This window comes from Mirounga angustirostris, unplaced genomic scaffold (assembly GCF_029215605.1).
Source record: "Mirounga angustirostris isolate CCGP_5_RB_7025 unplaced genomic scaffold, mMirAng1.0.hap1 SCAF_7, whole genome shotgun sequence".
Lineage (NCBI taxonomy): Eukaryota > Metazoa > Chordata > Mammalia > Carnivora > Phocidae > Mirounga > Mirounga angustirostris.
In genome coordinates, this window is record NW_026991715.1 from 104,849,470 (window position 1) to 104,867,911 (window position 18,442).

The 18,442-nt window shown below is 37.1% G+C and overlaps 1 protein-coding gene across 3 annotated transcripts in view; it reads right to left on the minus strand.

Annotated features, from left to right (window-relative positions):
* The window catches only part of UBLCP1 (ubiquitin like domain containing CTD phosphatase 1), a 53,161-nt gene that overhangs the window by 23,766 nt on the left and 10,953 nt on the right, over positions 1-18,442 (minus strand). For 2 of the 3 annotated variants that reach the window (XR_010413237.1, XR_010413236.1), the window contains exons 9-10: positions 16,249-16,365; positions 12,403-12,530 (exon numbers count right to left, since the gene is read on the minus strand). Coding sequence is in view for 1 of the 3 variants with exons in the window: in XM_045901973.3 (XP_045757929.1) it covers positions 10,621-10,648; positions 12,403-12,530; positions 16,249-16,365 (273 nt within the window). In the remaining 2 variants the exon portion in view is untranslated. Of the gene's footprint in view, positions 1-7,055; positions 10,649-12,402; positions 12,531-16,248; positions 16,366-18,442 lie in introns of those variants that run through there. The other variant, XM_045901973.3, reaches the window with a different exon arrangement.

An 18,442-nucleotide genomic window follows, 5' to 3' on the forward strand; every position in this document is an offset into this window, starting at 1 on the left:
ATAAACTGCAAGCACAATAACAAATCCCAGAAGTGGTAGCTTCATGAAGAAACATGAAGCAGCGGAAGAGAAGAGAATTATGGGCAAGGGAAGCTCTATGTTCATTCAGATAGCGTGGACGGGAGAACCCCTCGGATGAGGGTGAGGGGATCAGATGTGACGGAGAGCTGAAGGATGAGAGAGAGGCGCCCCGCAGCCTGCAGTAGGGGGGTGGGGCTGGCGACTCAGCAGAAAACATTCTGGGGCATTGATTGGGCCATATTTGCTAGTGGGAGGAGTTGTTGTGTGTCCTTCCCCAAACTGCTGCACTTTTGCTATATATACACAGCCTTGTTTTACTAAGTCTTAAGCTTTTAGTATCTTCCAATTTACTTATTACCCACCCCCACAATGAATTTTTTTTAACACGTAGTTTTGAATATCTTTCATCATCTGGAAGAGCACCATATATGTGATAGATAGATAGATAGATGATAGATAGATAGATAGATAGATAGATAATAAAGATACATATACAAAAAGAGTCCAACTCCTTTTTTTGATGAATGACAGTCAATGGCTTTTAAGCCTCACCCCTCCTTCTTAACTCTGGCCCCACACCCACATTTGAGCAAGTTCATAAGAACTGGGTGTTCCCTCCTTTGGTAGAGCATCTGAAGCAAGTGTTGAGTGAAGGTTCACGGCACACACACACACCTGCACTGTTCGGTATTAGCACCAGCCACATGTGGCTACTGAGCACTTGGAATGTGGTGAGATGTACATTACATGTAAAATACACACTGGGTTTCAAAGATACTATGAAGGAATGTAAAATACCCCATTAATAATTTTTATGTTGATTATATGTTGAAATGATGTTTTGTATATATTAAGTTAAAGTACTCTTAAAATTTATCTCACCTGTTTCTTTTAGCCTTTTTAAATGTGGGTACTAGAAATTTCTAAATTATATGTAGAGTTCACATTCAAGGTTCACTTTCTCTTCTTGTTGGAAAGCACTAATATATCAAGGTATTAACAATGTGTATATCTTAGGGTTTTTAAAAAATATCCTTCTCTCATCTTCTCTGTATTTTTTGAAAATGTATTTCAAACTGAAAAGATACTTTCATGCAGTTGTCAGTGGAGGTATGGGAGCTGCTCTGGGGCTCAGAGGAGGAGAGATCACCCTGCTCAAGAATTCCAGACAGTGAAAATATTTTCCAACCAGTCATAATTCTAAAACTGAAGTCCATCCCCTGGTCTGCACATGCTCTGTGAGGGGGGCAGGCAGCCTCCTGGAAGCTTTGGAGGAAATGACTTTCTAATGGTGATTCTGGAGTTTGCAAATGCATGGATGCACCTGCTGCAGGCCTTCAAGCCCTGGGTCCTTAGTAGAGGACCTGCTAATCTGATGTGCTGTCATCGATAAAAACAAGGCGTGGCTGGCTCCACTTTTTTGTGTGCATCCCTGGGGTGGCCATTTGCACTTGACCCAATCGATGGTCTTTACAAGCCTTCAGTGTTTAGATCCTTGTTCACAAACCAGGAGGACCAAGCTCAGGATGGCGATCCAGACACAGACCAGCCTGCTTTCCTTGGTAATGCTTTGGAACAAACTGTGCATACTTAATCATGCAAAAATGCTATTGTTTTGAAGAGGTCAGAATTCAGAACATGCTTGGCTAGTCCAGCAACTGAGGTTTTTATTGCCACTGACTCTCAACCCAGCCATTTGCACTTAGGTAGCCCGCTCTTTCTACCAGAAGAAGGGATAATAAGAGAAGGAGCAGAAGAAAAAAACCACATGGATTTAACTAGATCGTCACATAAAAACTGCAAATGTCCTATCGCTTTTCAGAAAAAATCACCATCTGCTTTCAAATGATCTTGCAATTTGTCTCTTCTTTACACAAATAAATTTAGAGAATTCAATCTGAGTAATTTCGATTCTGTAACTTTTAAAACTTGACTGGGTAAGAGAAATATTGAGTACTGAATCTCAAAAGGCAAGTATATACAAATAAGCAATTTGAGAGTTTACATTTGGCCCTAGATCCAAAAAAGGGAGGAATTTCACTTTGAAATAATGGCGAAGTTATTCAAATATATACAAACAAACTCTCATTTTTGGCTTTACTCTAACTCTATAGACTGAAGCCATCATTAGCTACTAGAATTTGAATGCCAAGTTTTTTAAATAGCTATAATGACTATAATTCACGTATTACACAATTGACCGTTTAAAGCATACAACCCAATGGCTTTTGGTATATTCACAGAGCTGTGCATCCATCACCACGATCGATTTTAGAATATTTTCAATACTCCAAAAAGAAACCCAGCACTCCTTAGCCATCAGATTTCAATCCAGCATCCCTCTCCTCTCTGGCAGCCCTAGGCAACCACTGTCGACTTTCTGTCTCTGTGGTTTTGCCTGTTCTATACATTTCATATATATAGAATTACAAAACAGGCAGTCCTTTATGACTTCCTTCTTAGCATAAGCAATCAGAGAAATAATATAAATCTTAAAATTTATTTCAAAGTCAAGTTAGATATTATTCTTGAATTATGTCCTGCCTTAGATAATCAATGTCTTTCTTTGCCTTCTCTCCATATCACATAGATAACTGGTTTGATGCTATCCTTTGAAAGACTCAAGAACTTGAAATTCTCTATACCCTAAGGAGTTCTTACAAGGGCCATGATTTAGGAAGACTGAAAGTAATTATCAGGACATCCATTGGGTATCACCAATGATTCTGACCATGATCATCACATTTATTGAATGCTATGTCCCAGGCACCATGCAAACACTTCATAAGTGTAATTATTTTGAATCTAATCACCTTGTGAAGTATTTTGATACCAACTTTACAGATGAGGATCAGGGACTGTGGCAGAGAAACCATAAAATAACCCTCAATGATTCTACCTCCTGGTGTTCACACCTTTGCATAATTCTCTCCTCTAAGTATGGGAGGGATTTGTCACTTGATTCTAACAGAATATGGGAAATGTGATAGGATGTCACTCCCAGGATGACTTCACGTTATATAAGACAACTCTGTTCTGGCAGATTGGAGTCAGAGACTCTGCTTGAGGGTTGGATGAGGTTAAGTCGCCATACTGGAGAAGCTCATGTGGGAAGGAATTATGGGAAGCCTCTAGAACCTGAGGGCAGCTGACAGCCACTAAAAAGTAGGGGGACATCAGTCATATATCCCGCCATATAGCCTCAAGGAAATGAATTCCGCCAACAACCTGAATGAGCAGATTCTTGGGAAGCAGAGTCTCCCCCAGGCAAGCCTCCACATGAAATCCAGCCTGGCCAACACCCTGATGCAGCCTTGTGAGACCCTGATCCAGCTCAACTGTGCACAGACTCCTAACCATGGAAATCGATGCTTGCTGTTTTAAGTCACTAAGCTTGTGGTGCTCTGTTATGCAGCAATAGAAACCAAACACAGGGAGTTAAGTTTCTAATCCTAGATCCCCCAGAAGTTGTGGGACTGGCTGTCCAACCCAGACCTGTTAACTCCCAAGTCCATGTTTATGGGGGCCATACCCTGCCCTGCTGTCCCCAAGTGGTGCTTTCAAGATTGCATGAGATCCCGACCTGTGCTCCAAAACACGACTTAGCTGAGTTCCTCCACTCACTCAAACCACAGGATCGGCCCTGACCTACAGGATCTAACTATCTTTTCACATACGCTGAAGCTGCCTGACGCAGCAGCAATAATATGGGTCCTTCTTGGGCCCTGTTTGAGAAGTGTTAGAGCTTAGTGGCCCTGGAAGGACTTCCTCAACACGTGGGCTCCCATGCATGTTCACTGCACCTCACAGTGGGGCTGGATGTGCGGATGCTTAGTTACTCAGTCAACTGGATGGCAGCAGGCAAACTGTAGCACTTTGTTTTCAATAATTTGCTGTTCAGTATAATACCTCTCCGTGTCCTATTAATCAGAACAATCATCTAGTCTTGAGCTCCCAGAATTCCCTGAGAATATCAATGTAGGAGAAATAATTACGGCATTAGATATGCTGCTCTGCACTTCTATTACTGTCTGGTGAAGGCATTTGTAAACCACATGAATCAATTTACTACTATACTAAAGGCAAAATGTTATCTAAGAGACTGATGAAAATATCTCTTGTATATCATGGAGACATAAGACTACAGTAGTTCACCCACCCAACCTCACTGTTATCGGTAACTGGAACTTACAAATTTCTTCTTTACAATAAGCTTTCATGAAAATATTTTCCTTATTTCACTATGTCCTCCTATTAGGTAGATGGAAAAAATCAATACAGGGATTGATTCTTTTGCAGGGATACAAAAAGAAAAGGGAAATAAATACATGTATTCTATTCTGTCATGAGTCTTGTTATAGTTGGAAGCATTTAAAGAAGCAAATGTTAAAAATAATGACACTAAGTAAGCATATTTTATGGCTTGTTTATTTACACATTTGTTAGCTTAACTCTTGTCACAGACCTACCAAGTTCAGAAACTTACGATGTACCTGGAAAGAATACAAAAGTAATAGAAATAGGATCTCTGCTTCCAGAAGCTTTCAATTATATGGATCTAAAAATAACCACACAGGCTAATTCAAGCACAGAGAGCCACTGAGACATGTCTAGCCATTCTTATACAAATATTTCATCAGTACACATGGACACAGAGAAAAGCCCGGAAAGAAGTGCATCACAATGTTACCTGGGTCACCCCAAGATGGTGAGATTATATGTAATTTTAAAAAATTACCTGTACTTCTCAAATAAATAAAAATAGTCCTTAAAAATGAAAACGAAAGGTCTTTTAAACAATTAGGTCGTTAGATTCAACAGATTCACCAAATCCACCAAAACAATGATGCACACTCATTCTTCTTTGAGCAAAGAAATGCTTAGGGGGAAATAAAGAATATTCACAGTCCCATATTCTTTCTTTTTAATTATGTCTTCTTAAAACAGTAAGATCGTCAATAGTGCTTATGTATTCATTATTTTCCCCTTAGTAGACGTTCAGGCTTAGCTTATTATTTTGTTTATGCTTTGACTAAAATTTCCAAAATTTTACAGCAGTGCATGCTCTGAAAGATCTGATTGTAACGCAGCACCTTTGAACCAGTTTGCATGAGTGCTGGAGGAAGGGTTCCTGGGATTGAGAGTTGAGAAAACATCTGGCAGCAGAACTCAGCCACTGAGTTAGAGCACACATTGTAGCCCCATTAGATGCTGGGGAGGAAGTGGTTATGTTGAGTACAAATGCAAAGTACCCCGTAAATGACTTTCTCTGCTGCCCATTTACGAAACAGGTAGAAGGATATTCTATACTCCCTGCAACACTCCCTAGAGAAATGGAAAGGGGTCTTTGATCTGCCTGACTGCTCCCCTCCACACTGTCACACACCATGCATGCTCATACTGGACACTTCACCACGGGGCCAGCTTCTGGACAGCAGGATTGGCTGACGTCCCAGAGGGCTTTTTCACTGTGGGTATAGGTGGAGTAAGAAAGGTTCTTTGTATGTAGACTTTTGATATGCTGAGTTCTCCATTCTTCAAATGAAATGCCTTAGCAGGTGGTGAAGCCCAGAGGGATGAGTTTGCCATGCACGGTCCCACAGGGGCATGATCCACAGGGCAGGGATCACTCCTGCCTCATTCACCACTGGAGACCTAGCCCCTCAACCAGTACCTAGCACACTACGGTGCCTTGACAGGTAGTTAGGAAGTGATGCAGTGAAGGAGTGAAGGAATGCAAACTTTCCTTTGGTCACTTTGGAAACCTCTCTCACCTGGATAACAGTAACCTAACTGATCTTGTCCTTTCTACTTTTGCCCCTCTATAGTCCATTCTCCACACACCAGAATGATCTTTTTAAAAACAAATAAGGTTCTAAAATTAGATCATGGTGATGGCTGCACAACTCTGTAAATATACTAAAAATCACTGAATCGCATACTTCAAATGGGTGAATTTTAGGTTGTATAAATTTGATCTCAATAAGGCGATTTAAAAATTATCATTCCCCTACTTAAAACCCTCCACTGGTGTCCTGTTTCACTTAGAATTCACCAGGTTACTTACAGTGACCTGCCAAATCCTATCCCCGTGGGCTCTGCCTACCTCTCCCATCCTCTTCTCCCACCAGCCACCACTCACCTCCCACTACGCCTTAAGGCCTTGCACATGCTCCTAGCTCTACCCACACTACTCTTCTTCATAATATTCTGAGTGATACCTCTTAGCATTCACGTCTTCCCACTCCTACCCATGCTATTGCCAATCACCAACCTTCAACTCCACTTTCTATCATGTTTGTATAGCACTTCTCAGTCTCTGAAAATTATATTTTATCGTTTTCTTTACTCAAACGCAAATTCTGTGAGAGAAGACAATCTTTTCATGTTTACCTCTGAAGAATGGCACCTGAGACACATAGTGGGACTAACAAATATCCATTAAATGTGGACTGCCTGGTTCCTGCACAGACAGTTCATTCTGCCAAGCCGGTCAGGAAAAAAACTAGTATCTACCTTAGTACAGCTTTACAAGAAAAAAAAAATGCTTAAAAAATTCTTATTGCTGGGGGCGCCTGGGTGGCTCAGTCGTTAAGCGTCTGCCTTCAGCTCAGGTCATGATCCCAGGGTCCTGGGATCAAGCCCCACATCGGGCTCCCTGCTCGGTGGGAAGCCTGCTTCTCCCTCTCCCGCTCCCCCTGCTTATGTTCCCTCTCTCACTATCTCTCACTGTCAAATAAATAAAATCTTAAAAAATAAATAAATAAATAATTCTTATTGCTTTGGAATGATTATTTTTTACATGCATGGCAAAATTAGCTAGCTTCTGTCTGGGAACAGCTGTTTCCAAAATTAAAATTAAAATAATGTCAATATTCCACTATATAAGCTATAATTACAATGCCCCTAAAGTTTCATACCTACGTTGGGGGGGTTAGGAGCAGGGCTGGCAGGTCTTCTAGTCCAGGCAATTACTAACAGCAGCTGGATACTTACAAAAACATGTAGACCATAAGAAGTCGTCCTCATTCTACTTTCCTTGTTTAGAACTCTCAGAAAGCCATGGTAGTATTTGTAAAACATATACTTAATTACACAAAGTTTTCCTTTTACTACTACACTCTTGGTAATTATAATTTCAAGAATGATGTAGCTCAATCATAGCCACACCCTCTGAACCACTTCTAATAACATCTAAGATTCACATAAGCTTGAACTGCTTCCAAGTACTTCCCCATGAATTCTCATTTGACCTTTGCAACAGTCTATGGGAAAGAGAAGTGTCATCATTAGAACTTTTTTGAGGAGGAAACAAAAGTTCAAAGAATTAGAGAGACTTGTACAAGATCCCACTGTTAGTAAGGAGGGATTCTAGCCACAGGTTTTTCTGACAAATCACTTGCCTTTTCTTCTTAAGGCCTCACCTGGGAAACTAGAAATGTGCCTACATATTACATAACAAGAAGTATTAGTAGTCAGAAGTGCTCCAGGGAATTAAGAGTTGGTAATAGGATTAAGAGGGATTTGTATGCAATTAAAACTTTATTTCATTTTAATAATCTATATGTTCCTAAAAAGTCCTCAGTTTGGCCTTTACTGTCACAAATTACACACATACAATGTAACTCATTTGTTGTAACCATATTGACTTATGGAAATATCACTAATGTTTAAGCAATCTGTTTTGGATATTTTTTGTTTGTTTTTGATATTTTTAATGATTGTGTTCCCACTGTTTATAAATGGTTTTATTAATGATAGGTTGAACTTTTAAAGCTTTTCAGAAGGAAATCAGGTTTTAGTAAGTAATACTTTATATCAGGAAGTATCTTTATACCAGCATTTAAGAAGTGCTTGCTTACTTCCAAAGAGTTTTTAAAAAATCATCAGTGTCAGAGATTTTGTAAGATTTTCCATTCTACGTGGAAACTCATGGATATTAGGTAATTAATAGCCTTTTTTAAACCCACAGGATGTCTGATATTTCTGTTCTAGTTCTTATCATGCATTAATTTCTCGTAAGTCTTTGATAAATCTGTCAAACTAATCCTCAAGGATTTCTCTTTAAGCTCTAAATACTTAGCATTCCCATCAAGACCGACATAGCTTCTCCAAAGCAATTCCAAAAACTAGTATATCCTTACATAAATATCTAAGTGTTTATCTCTAGCGACATCTCTTGGGCTGCTATTCCAGTTAATAAGAATAAATTTTGATGTAAAAAATACTTTAGGGGAAACTGTGACAATTTCTTCCTTGAGAGTTCTGTTGATTACCTGGGATGAGAAAATCCTTCACCCAGTTTATTCACTATTCACATGTTTTATTACTATTCTTGGCAACCGTCACTTAAAAACCAAGCAATAACCAAAGTGATTTGCATTTTTCTTTTTTTTCTTTTTGCATATTCTTCTTTCCCAGTCCCCCTCTCCCTACACAGCCCCACCTCCTCCACAAAACTGACAGTATTTTTACTTTCTTTAATAAAGAACATTTCAGTTACTCACTGTAATGACCCATGTATCTATTCTTTGCTTTTAAAACTGAGTAACCCCTATAGGTATCATTAGTCCAATAAATGATTTTCATAAAGGACCTGAGGGGCTACTAGATCTCCAAGTGCCCTCTGAATCAAAGGTTTAATGATGTTCTGCAATTTTTAGATTAAATATACTTTACTAAGAACCAACTGCTTAAAAGTTAGGAACATATAAACCATAGAACTAACTTGCTGTTTCATCAGCCTGTGTATCAGCCTGGTTCTGTTGTGTGAGCCACATACAAAGAGGTAGATCGATCTGCTCAATAAATTACGAGATGCAGAAGACAAAGTAAAAACGCCAATACTCTATTAGAAAACACATGTGATCTCAGTAAGCTGACACATGTGATCTCGGTAAGCCGACAGTAACAATGTTCTCCCAGAACTAAATTTTGCATACCAGCTAATAAACTTTGGTTTGAGCACCACCTAATGGCAGAGAATGTTTTTTAAAAAATCCTACTTCGCTTTGAGGCTTGCTCACTTTCGTATTTTATATTGATTTAGAAAATGTTCTGCTCTTTACTGAACTAAACAGTTCTAAGTGTTCAGTTTTAAGATTAAGCCCTTTCCATGCCTACCTTGGAACGATAAACTGCCTTTTACAATGGGAAAATGCCCCAGTGAAATGAATATTCCAAAAAATTCTACTCCATCCTTAAATATTGAAATTTAGCCTCATAATTTAGAAATGTTTTTAATTGAATCATCTTATTTAAGGGTTCTCAAACTCTTCTGCACTGTATATCTTTATAATAACCTGTCACAAAGAAAACAGCTTATCTTCCTGAAAACATGGTACTTATTAGAACTAAGTAATTTAACATATCTAAGTAGCTGCTAAAACCAATTCTGAATGAAGAGTGATATTCACACTTTTAAACCATACACGTTTAGTTTTTTTCAAGAGGTCCTTGCCCCAGCCTACTGTTTGTTTCACTTTGTGATTCAACAAAGAGGCAAAATATTTGGAACAGTAGAGAGCAAAGCCAATGTTTTAAGAAAAAGTATTTATTATTTACACCACTGAAATAGTCCCGTAAGAACAATATACACCATGTTTATTTGAAAGGATCAGATTCCTTTCAAATACAAGAACTGTATAAAGCAATACTGTCAACACAAAACAGTGGTCACATTACATATCTGCAGGCGTAAGCATTGCAAATAATTTTTTTTTAATCTTATGGCTAAATATTTTCACTGAGACACAGTGTTTGCACTTAGACAAGATATAGCTGGAACAGAACAAAAACTTTTTGTTCATGCTTTTTAGGGCCGTCCCCTTAAAAATGTATTGCCTTTAATTGCTTTCATGACAACGGTTTTAGGCAGAAGTGCTTCTACTTAGCCACCAAAAAGAAATAACTTTTGTTCCTTAGTTTTTATTCTTCAGGCTTATGTTTTCTATTTCTCATACTATGAGACACACTTGTATCACAGCTGACGTTTTCCAGTTTTACTCAAAAAACACGGACACACATATAGACCAAACTGAGACAGATCAAAATTTAGAGATGTAAATAGTGCACAGTAAGAAGAGAAACTGTGTCTATGACAAAGGAATAAAAAAACTCTTGGTGATTTTAAGCATACCAAACTAGGATCCTTACGCAAAAACTTTTTTTTTTTTTTTTTGGTTTTAAAGGGAAAAGCAGTAGTTGCAAGATGGGTTTGGTCTTAGATTTAGTCAGACAACAACACAATGAGACAAAAACACAAGACATAACTTGTTTCCAAAGCCACAAAACGACATTGTTGAGTATACATTTTTGTCGATTTTTGTGTGTGTGTGGGGGGGAGGAACTCAGTACTCAATGCTGGAGAAAATATTTTTCAAGAGTAACAGTATATTCATATAGGGGAAAAAAGGATTTTTTTAGCATATTGCTATGATCTTCAAAAAATACAAAATTAAATTTACAAAAAACTGGAAGACCAAGTATAAGCAGTCTGATATTCACTGCAGTGTCCAGCACTATCATAATGATTTCTAGCATAAAAGCAAGAAGTTTGTGATCTCAAGTATCCTCAATAACTGCCAATATAACTTGTAACTACTGTCCTTGCTTCTTTGACAGATACCTGCAAGAAATAAAATAAAGATGTCTAAGCTGTATCATGATAAATTCATAATAACAATCTAACTCTCCTCCCAAAAGAAGCAGTTCATTTTAATAACAAAACTTCTCCAGATGAGTAATAATTGTTAATAATCTAGTATCTGTTGATTGTTTTATGTGCCAACCACTGTTTTAAGTACAGGTATTAATTCACTCATCCTCACAACAGCTCTATGCAGACCTTTCTTTCAGAACTTATTCCTATTTTACAAGCACAAAGAGGCTAAGGGCCCAAGTTCCACGGGCTAGAAAGTGGCAGAGCTCAGATTCAAAACAAGGCTCTGGAGACTGCATTCTCTCCCTTCATACTGCCTGACTACCTCATGTGAAAGTGGTATATTAACACTGTAATTTCCAAAAAGAACCTCAAACTCATTTAAAGATCTTATTTTTCCACGGGGCGCCTGGGTGGCTCAGTCGTTAAGTGTCTACCTTCGGCTCAGGTCAGGATCCCAGGGTCCTGGGATCGAGCCCCACATCGGGCTCCCTGCTCAGCGGGAAGCCTGCTTCTCCCTCTCCCACTCCCCCTGCTTGTGTTTCCTCTCTCGCTGTGTCTCTCTCTGTTAAATAAATAAATAAAATCTTAAAAAGGAAGGAAGGAAGGAAGGAAGGAAGGAAGGAAGGAAGGAAGGAAGGAAGGAAGGAAGGAAAGAAAAAGAAAGAAAGAAAGAAAGAAAGAAAGAAAGAAAGAAAGAAAGAAAGAAAAGAAAAGAAAAGAAAAGAAAGATCTTATTTTTCTTGAGTAACGATTGTGGGTTTTCACATTTACAAATTACTATACTCAGTAGTATGGGGTGGGGAAAGAGCTCTTAAAATCAGAAGACCTGGACACGTTTTAATGGTACAAAACTTGTTCACTTTGTGGCATTTATTAACTCCATGCCTTTGTTACATCATCAATAATTTGGAGCTGAGGATAAAAATGCCTGCATTACCTTCCTTATAGGATTATGAGAATTATCTATTAAGAAGCTATATGTCAGAGTGATCCGAAAAGCCAAACTGTTGTTATTACACAAACAGTTTCTTTTGTTGCTGTATTAATGCAAGCAGATTCCTAAAAACCAAATTCTAAAAAATTACTTGCAGTACACTATAATCCTGTCCACTTCCCCAGAGGTTTTCCCTGCTTCAGAATCTTGATGTTCATAGGCAGGCTATATGTAGATGTGTGCCTATGTTTGTGATTAGAAAAAAGACTAGAAGACCATACATCAAGATGGTAATGGTGGTTCTCTCTGGAAAGGAAAATCATTAAGTAATTGTTTCTCTACTGGATTATAGTTTTCTAATTTTTCTGCTACACAGAGAGGTTACTTGTAGAGTGATTTTTCACAGGAAACTTTTGAGTGTGTTTTACTTTATCCTGACTTTATTTTATAGTATGAGAAGAGGGACTACCTTCCATATGATTCATAAAAGAGTGACCTATCCAGTGTCACAAAATAATTTATAAGTAGCAACACAAATGTGTACCAGTCTCAAATCCTCTCTCCTAGAAGTATTAAAGATCTTAAGAGATGCAGGTTTATGAACAAGGTGGAGGTTAAGATGAAAGGGAAGAATACTTTTGGGGGAGATGTCACTGCATTAGAAAATAGTTTCAGAATTCACCCATCTTAAATAAAAGTTCAGAATTATGTGTATACCAGGGTCACCAGACAATGTTTTCATTCACTACTGTGAAAAGGAAATGAATAAGCAATTAGCACTTACCTTTCCCAATATTTGTGGTTTAGGTCCAAAAAGTCATCTAATTTTGCTATCTCCTTGAGGTACTGAGTTAATTTTAAAAGTTCTTTGTCTTTATCTCGATTTAGGTGCGCTTTCATAAAAGGCCTTATCTGTTAGAAAACAAACATCCAACACTTCACACTGCAATAAGGAAACTAGCACAAATCTATACTATCCTCTCATTCAAATTCAGTTAATGAGATGAAAATATTATTAAGGATGTCAGTCCTAAAAATGACTTTTGCACTATCTCAGTGAAATAAACTGACAGTCCGTGTATAACGTTTACAGTGCCAAGAGCCCTTCTACCTCATGTACCTTATGTTATTTTTCAGTCTGAACCTGACAACACTAACTTTCTTCCAGCCCTTGAGCCCTACATGGCTTCTTACTTTGCAAAACTGCTAGATTTTTTTCCTCTTCTATCAATCTAGACGCTTCTTACTAAATAAGTAACTTAATTCATGCCACCCAATTTATAAAAAGTTAACCAAATACAAGCATGATCCAACAGGGGAGTGAGATAAATTTTAACAATGATGATCTTCATTTCACTATTTTTCTATAAAATTTCATATAGCTAAGATATTATACATTTATAAAACATGTCCTTTCACATTTTATCACAAGCATTTTTATCATTAAAGTCTCCATAAAAATATTTTTTAATTATACAAGTTTTCCCATAAAAAGAAGTCTATTTTCCAAATATTTAAGGTTGATATATTTTATGATGAAAAGCATTTATTTCAAAAGCATAAAAGTCAGGATGGCAGACAGAGTAGAGAATCATAATTAGTAAGGGATATTAATACCTTGACTTGGGTGGTAATTACACGTGTTATCTTTATAATGATTCGTTAAATTATAAATATTAAGCACTTTTCTTTATGTCACAGTTCAAATAAGGAGTTTTGCTTTTTCAGACACCAGCTCAAATATCTTTATAAAACTCAAGACAGCCTTCCAAAAGTTTTTAATTAATTCCAGATGAAATGATATTCTGGGATTTGCTTCAAAATATTACAGAGAGGGAAGCAGGTACATACAAAGTAAAAATAATCATCTATGAATTAATAAGTTGTTTAAACTGAATGATGCATATGTAGGAGTTCCTTATATAATTCCTATATAGTTCTATTTATATTTGGATTTTTTTCATTTTATAAAAATTGTTTTTTTAAATCATACGCCTAAAACACACATATAAGGACTGAAGAAATAATCCTTAGTAAAGTATTAACATATCCTTACTTTGATTTAGAGAAAATGCAAACTGCTCATTAGTTATTAATTTTACATAGTAACACTGAAAAACAGATGACATTTAATTCTGTCACTGGTTGAGAACAATGAACCCAAAGAAATCCATATCCTATTAAGAAGAGGAAAGGTTTTAAATAGTTTCTGTTATTGGAAAAACACACCACCATTTTTCCATTTGTTCTACTAGCATCAGAACAGCTTGGTGCCAGGGACCTCCACAGCTGTCAGCCAGCCAGGCTCCCACAACTTTAAGGGCACGAAAGTGAGTCTGCGCAGAAGCAAAGCACTTGTAGGAGATCTTGCCTCCAAACAGGTAGAGTGGGCAGTGCTGTATCACAGCAGCAGCAATGAATGTGGGAGGTAAGAGAAGATTCTCTCGAAGAAACAGACCCTGCTTAAGCCCTGGGGCTGGAAGTAAAGAGGCATGATATTGTGATGTAGTGAAATGAGTTTCTGCATAATCTTGGGCAATACTGTAATGTTTCAAAGTATTCCTTCATTCAAATAAAAATTGTAAAGACATGTTAACTTTTAAATTATTAATATACAATGTACAATGTGATTCCTAGTTTACCAAGGCCCTGCTAAGTTACTGTTACTTTCTTAACAGTTGGTTGTAAGCACTATTAAATTGCAAAACTAAAATACTCCGATGACTCTGGATCTAAAAGTTAAGCTAGTTAAGTGGAAAAAAGTCTACTATTCACTTACCTTCTACCTTCACTTGAAGTCTACCTTCACTTGTTCTAGCATAATCACTTCTTATTGTATCATTCTTTAAAAACGATCTCACTAGCAGGGCAGAATATATATGACCACTGTCGTCTCATATCAAAGAAACCTTTTTAGGAACTTAAGATGGTCTAGATTATCTGCATTCTCTTATATCATCATTTCCTTGTATAAATAAAAATGAAATTTTCAGAGTATCGATTTATCCATGACCAAAACTAAAGTTTTTTTAGTTCAGTACTGTATTCATAATTCACAATGTCTTCTATATTCTATGTCAAACCTTAAGATTAGCAAGCTTATATTATTAGAAGTTTACTGTTCTAAAAATAAGCAGTCATCTTTAAGATCTCTGTGAAATCTTTTTTGAGACTTCTATCAAGAACATTATGAAACCATGACAACAAAACACAGGAAGAATAGTTCTCAATTTCAAAACTGCTTCTATGTCACTGTGGGTAAATCATTAATAACTACCTTCTTAAAAGAGGTTTCAAAAGGAGACATATGAAAGATTTCCAGTGGAATGTTTAAATATACCTCTCTTGAATTAAAATTTGGGGGGATTGTAGACAGGTATTTTTAGAAATTCCTTCAGTGATTCTACAGAATGCCTAGTTTAAAAAAAAAAAGATCCTGCTCTAAAGTAATATGAAGAACTAGAAATTTATATCATCTCTGCATCCAAAGATAAGTAGAGCCCAAATGTGGGCTAGGAAAATAAAGTTTCTTCTAAACACATATGAAACTAATGATCGTATTTTTTTTTTTTTTAAGTTAAAGCTTTCCTCAAAAATCATCCTTGAAGATCATGACTTCACCTCTTTTCCTGAACAGGTATTAACCATTAGTTTCATAGAGAATTTGGTTTAGAGCAATTGAATCTTTTCTCAAGAATTTATTCCTGTACCTCACACCTGGCAAACTACACACAAGAAAAACATTTCTCCCAAAGCCTCAAACAGAAACCATTTTAGAGAGGAACATAACTACCAATTCACCTCAAGTACTTTTCTTCCAAGTCAACAGCTTTTATAATTGTGGCAATTCACTATCAAGATCAGCATTCTGTCTCTAACCTTTCCTCATACACTAAAGACCACATCCAGAAATGTAAAGTTTTAGATGTTTATCTTACCAATTTACAATGCTACCAGGATTAAATGTTACTATAATACCTATACAAGATTGCATATGACTTCATGCTAAGATCACCACTGGCCTAGGAATCAAGTCACTTAGATTCTAACTCAGATTCTGTCATTAACCAGTCACATACATGATTTTGGGCAAGTTACAAATTTTCTGATCCTCAGATTGTTTATATAAAGTTAAGAAGGTAGACAAGGTGACTGAGATTCCTAGCTGTGGCATTTTATAACTCTTAAGATCTCTAGTTGCCCTGTATGAATTTTCAAAAACCTGTTTTGGTTTAAAAAGGAAAAAATAAACCGTTACTGCCAGCTTTCCAGCTAACCAGAACATCAGAAATCCTAAGATTTGTATCCCTAATAAAATGTCTGTTGCTTTCACTTGTGATGCTGAAAGTCAATGTGAGTAAGCCCATGGTGTTCCACAGAGCTAACTAAACAGAAAATACCTGGATGAGCTGGCAACCCAAGAAGGTATCAATGTGGGAGAGAGAATGTTCAATTATATGAATTTTTCTAAATTCATTTCTAAATTTCTAAATGTTCAACTATATGAATTTTTCTAGATATGTAAGCTTTCTTGCCTGTGACCAGAATACTTCCGAAAATTTATGAAATTCAACAGTGCTCAAGTTCTACCACAAATTTCAGATTACATAAGCATAAAATTATGTCTTACCTTTAGTCCATTCTGTGGGTTCATTAGAAAATTTCTTCCAATGTCATCAAACATTATGGTGTTTTTTTTGCTGTAAAACTCCGAAAACTTTCCCCATATAACACCAAGAGGCTTTACCTTAGAACAAAAGTTTAGATTTAACTCCCAATTTTATCAACAGTTCATCCTTTCTTAAAAGCAGAGATACCTCAAAATGCCCAAACTATGTCAGAGCACTCCTTTCCTCCTGTAGGACAGTGACGGCTGGCCGTGTGAACAGACCACAGCTGAGATGCAACACACTTTAAAGCACAACGGATCTCGCGATGTTAACTTCTGAAAGGTCTGCTCATGTCTACCTACCTAAACCTACTGTAAGACTTTCCATAATTTTAACATGAAGATTTGGGGTTAAAGGAGGAGTAATTATTTAAAATGTAAGAATTTAGGGGTGCCTGGGTGGCTCAGTCGTTAAGCGTCTGCCTTCGGCTCAGGTCATGATCCCTGGGTCCTGGGATGGAGCCCCGCATCGGGCTCCCTGCTCCGTGGGAAGCCTGCTTCTCCCTCTCCCACTCCCCCTGCTTGTGTTCCCTCTCTCGCTGTCTCTCTGTCAAATAAATAAATAAAATCTTTAAAAAATAAATAAATAAAATTAAAAAAATAAAATGTAAGAATTTAAAGTAATTGCTTAACTGTCTGCTGAGCAGTCACATGACTTCCTGGGCTAATACATGCCCCTTAGAGCTTGAGTGTCACATGGGGTCTGTTTTCAAAACTAGAAAACCTTAATAACGAACAAAGTGCCTGGTTCTATTAATACAGAATTTAAACATTTTGTAGAGGAAAACTGATTGTCTTATTCAGTGGCACAGGTGCACAATTTCTAGGGCAACTGGTTAACTTCAAAATCACTATTATTTGTAAATTCTTACTTTTATTTCTGAGTTGTTAAAATGAGCCTTCAAAAAAGATAACTCCTTACATATTCGTATCTGTTGGTACTTGCATAAAGTCTCTGTAAGACCACACAAGAACAGTAGGAAGAGAGGACTAAGTGGCTACAGGGCCAGAGGGAGGAAGACTTTTCATTACATACTTTATTTTTATTTTTGAATCATATGAGTTTATTTTACACATTCAGAAAAATTTTTTAAATAAATTAATTTTTAGAAGTACTTTTTGCTGAAGACAGGAGTCTCTTTTACGGTAATATGAAATTATATGATAATAATAATTATAGGAGATTAAATGGTAGTAAATAAATGGTAACAAAGGTTGTCATTTAAAAAGGTTGTTTTTCTTTCTAGAACTTATTTTAATATAGAGAAAGCCTTTTTTCTTAGTGTCCTAGCTACTGCAAAGAATATTATTGAAATTATTTTATTATTTAAAATATTTTAATTTTATTTGCCTTAGTTTTTTACTCTTTTGTTTACTACTGAAACAAACCAACCAAATACTTCAAGACAAATATGACTGACACAGTAAGCCAGATTCTTAATTTTTTTTTTTTTTTAAGATTTATTTATTTATTTGACAGAGAGCGAGCGAGCGAGCGAGGGAATACAAGCAGGGGGAGTGGGAGAGGGAGAAGCAGGCTTCCCACAGAGCAGGGAGCCTGATGCGGGGCTCCATCCCAGGACCTTGAGATCATGACCTGAGCTGAAGGCAGACGCTTAACAACTGAGCCACCCAGGAGCCCCAGATTCTTCATTTTCTTAGCTAACAAAAGCTTCATGAAATAGGACAAGAGCTTTAGTTTATGACACCCAGGGTTAAAATCCTACATCCTCTTAAATAGTGCTGTCATTTTCTAATTATGTCAAGTGCCAAAACTTGGATTACTTTGTTCTCAGTTAAAGAAATAATACTGCTGGGGCACCTGGGTGGCTCAGTCGGTTAAGCCGCTGCCTTCGGCTCAGGTCATGGTCCCAGGGTCCTGGGATCGAGCCCCACATCGGGCTCCCTGCTCGGCAGGAGCCTGCTTCTCCCTCTGCCTCTGCCTGCCTCTCTGCCTACTTGTTCTCTCTCTCTCTCTGTCAAATAAATAAATAAAATCTTAAAAAAAAAAAAAAAAGAAAGAAATAATACTGCTGACTGTAGGAAAAAAAAACTGAAAACACAAAAAGCACCCAGGAAAATTTTAAATTAACTATAATCCAGTCATTACGAAGGATATATTTACCTCCAGTCTTTTTTTTTTTTTTTTAAAGAT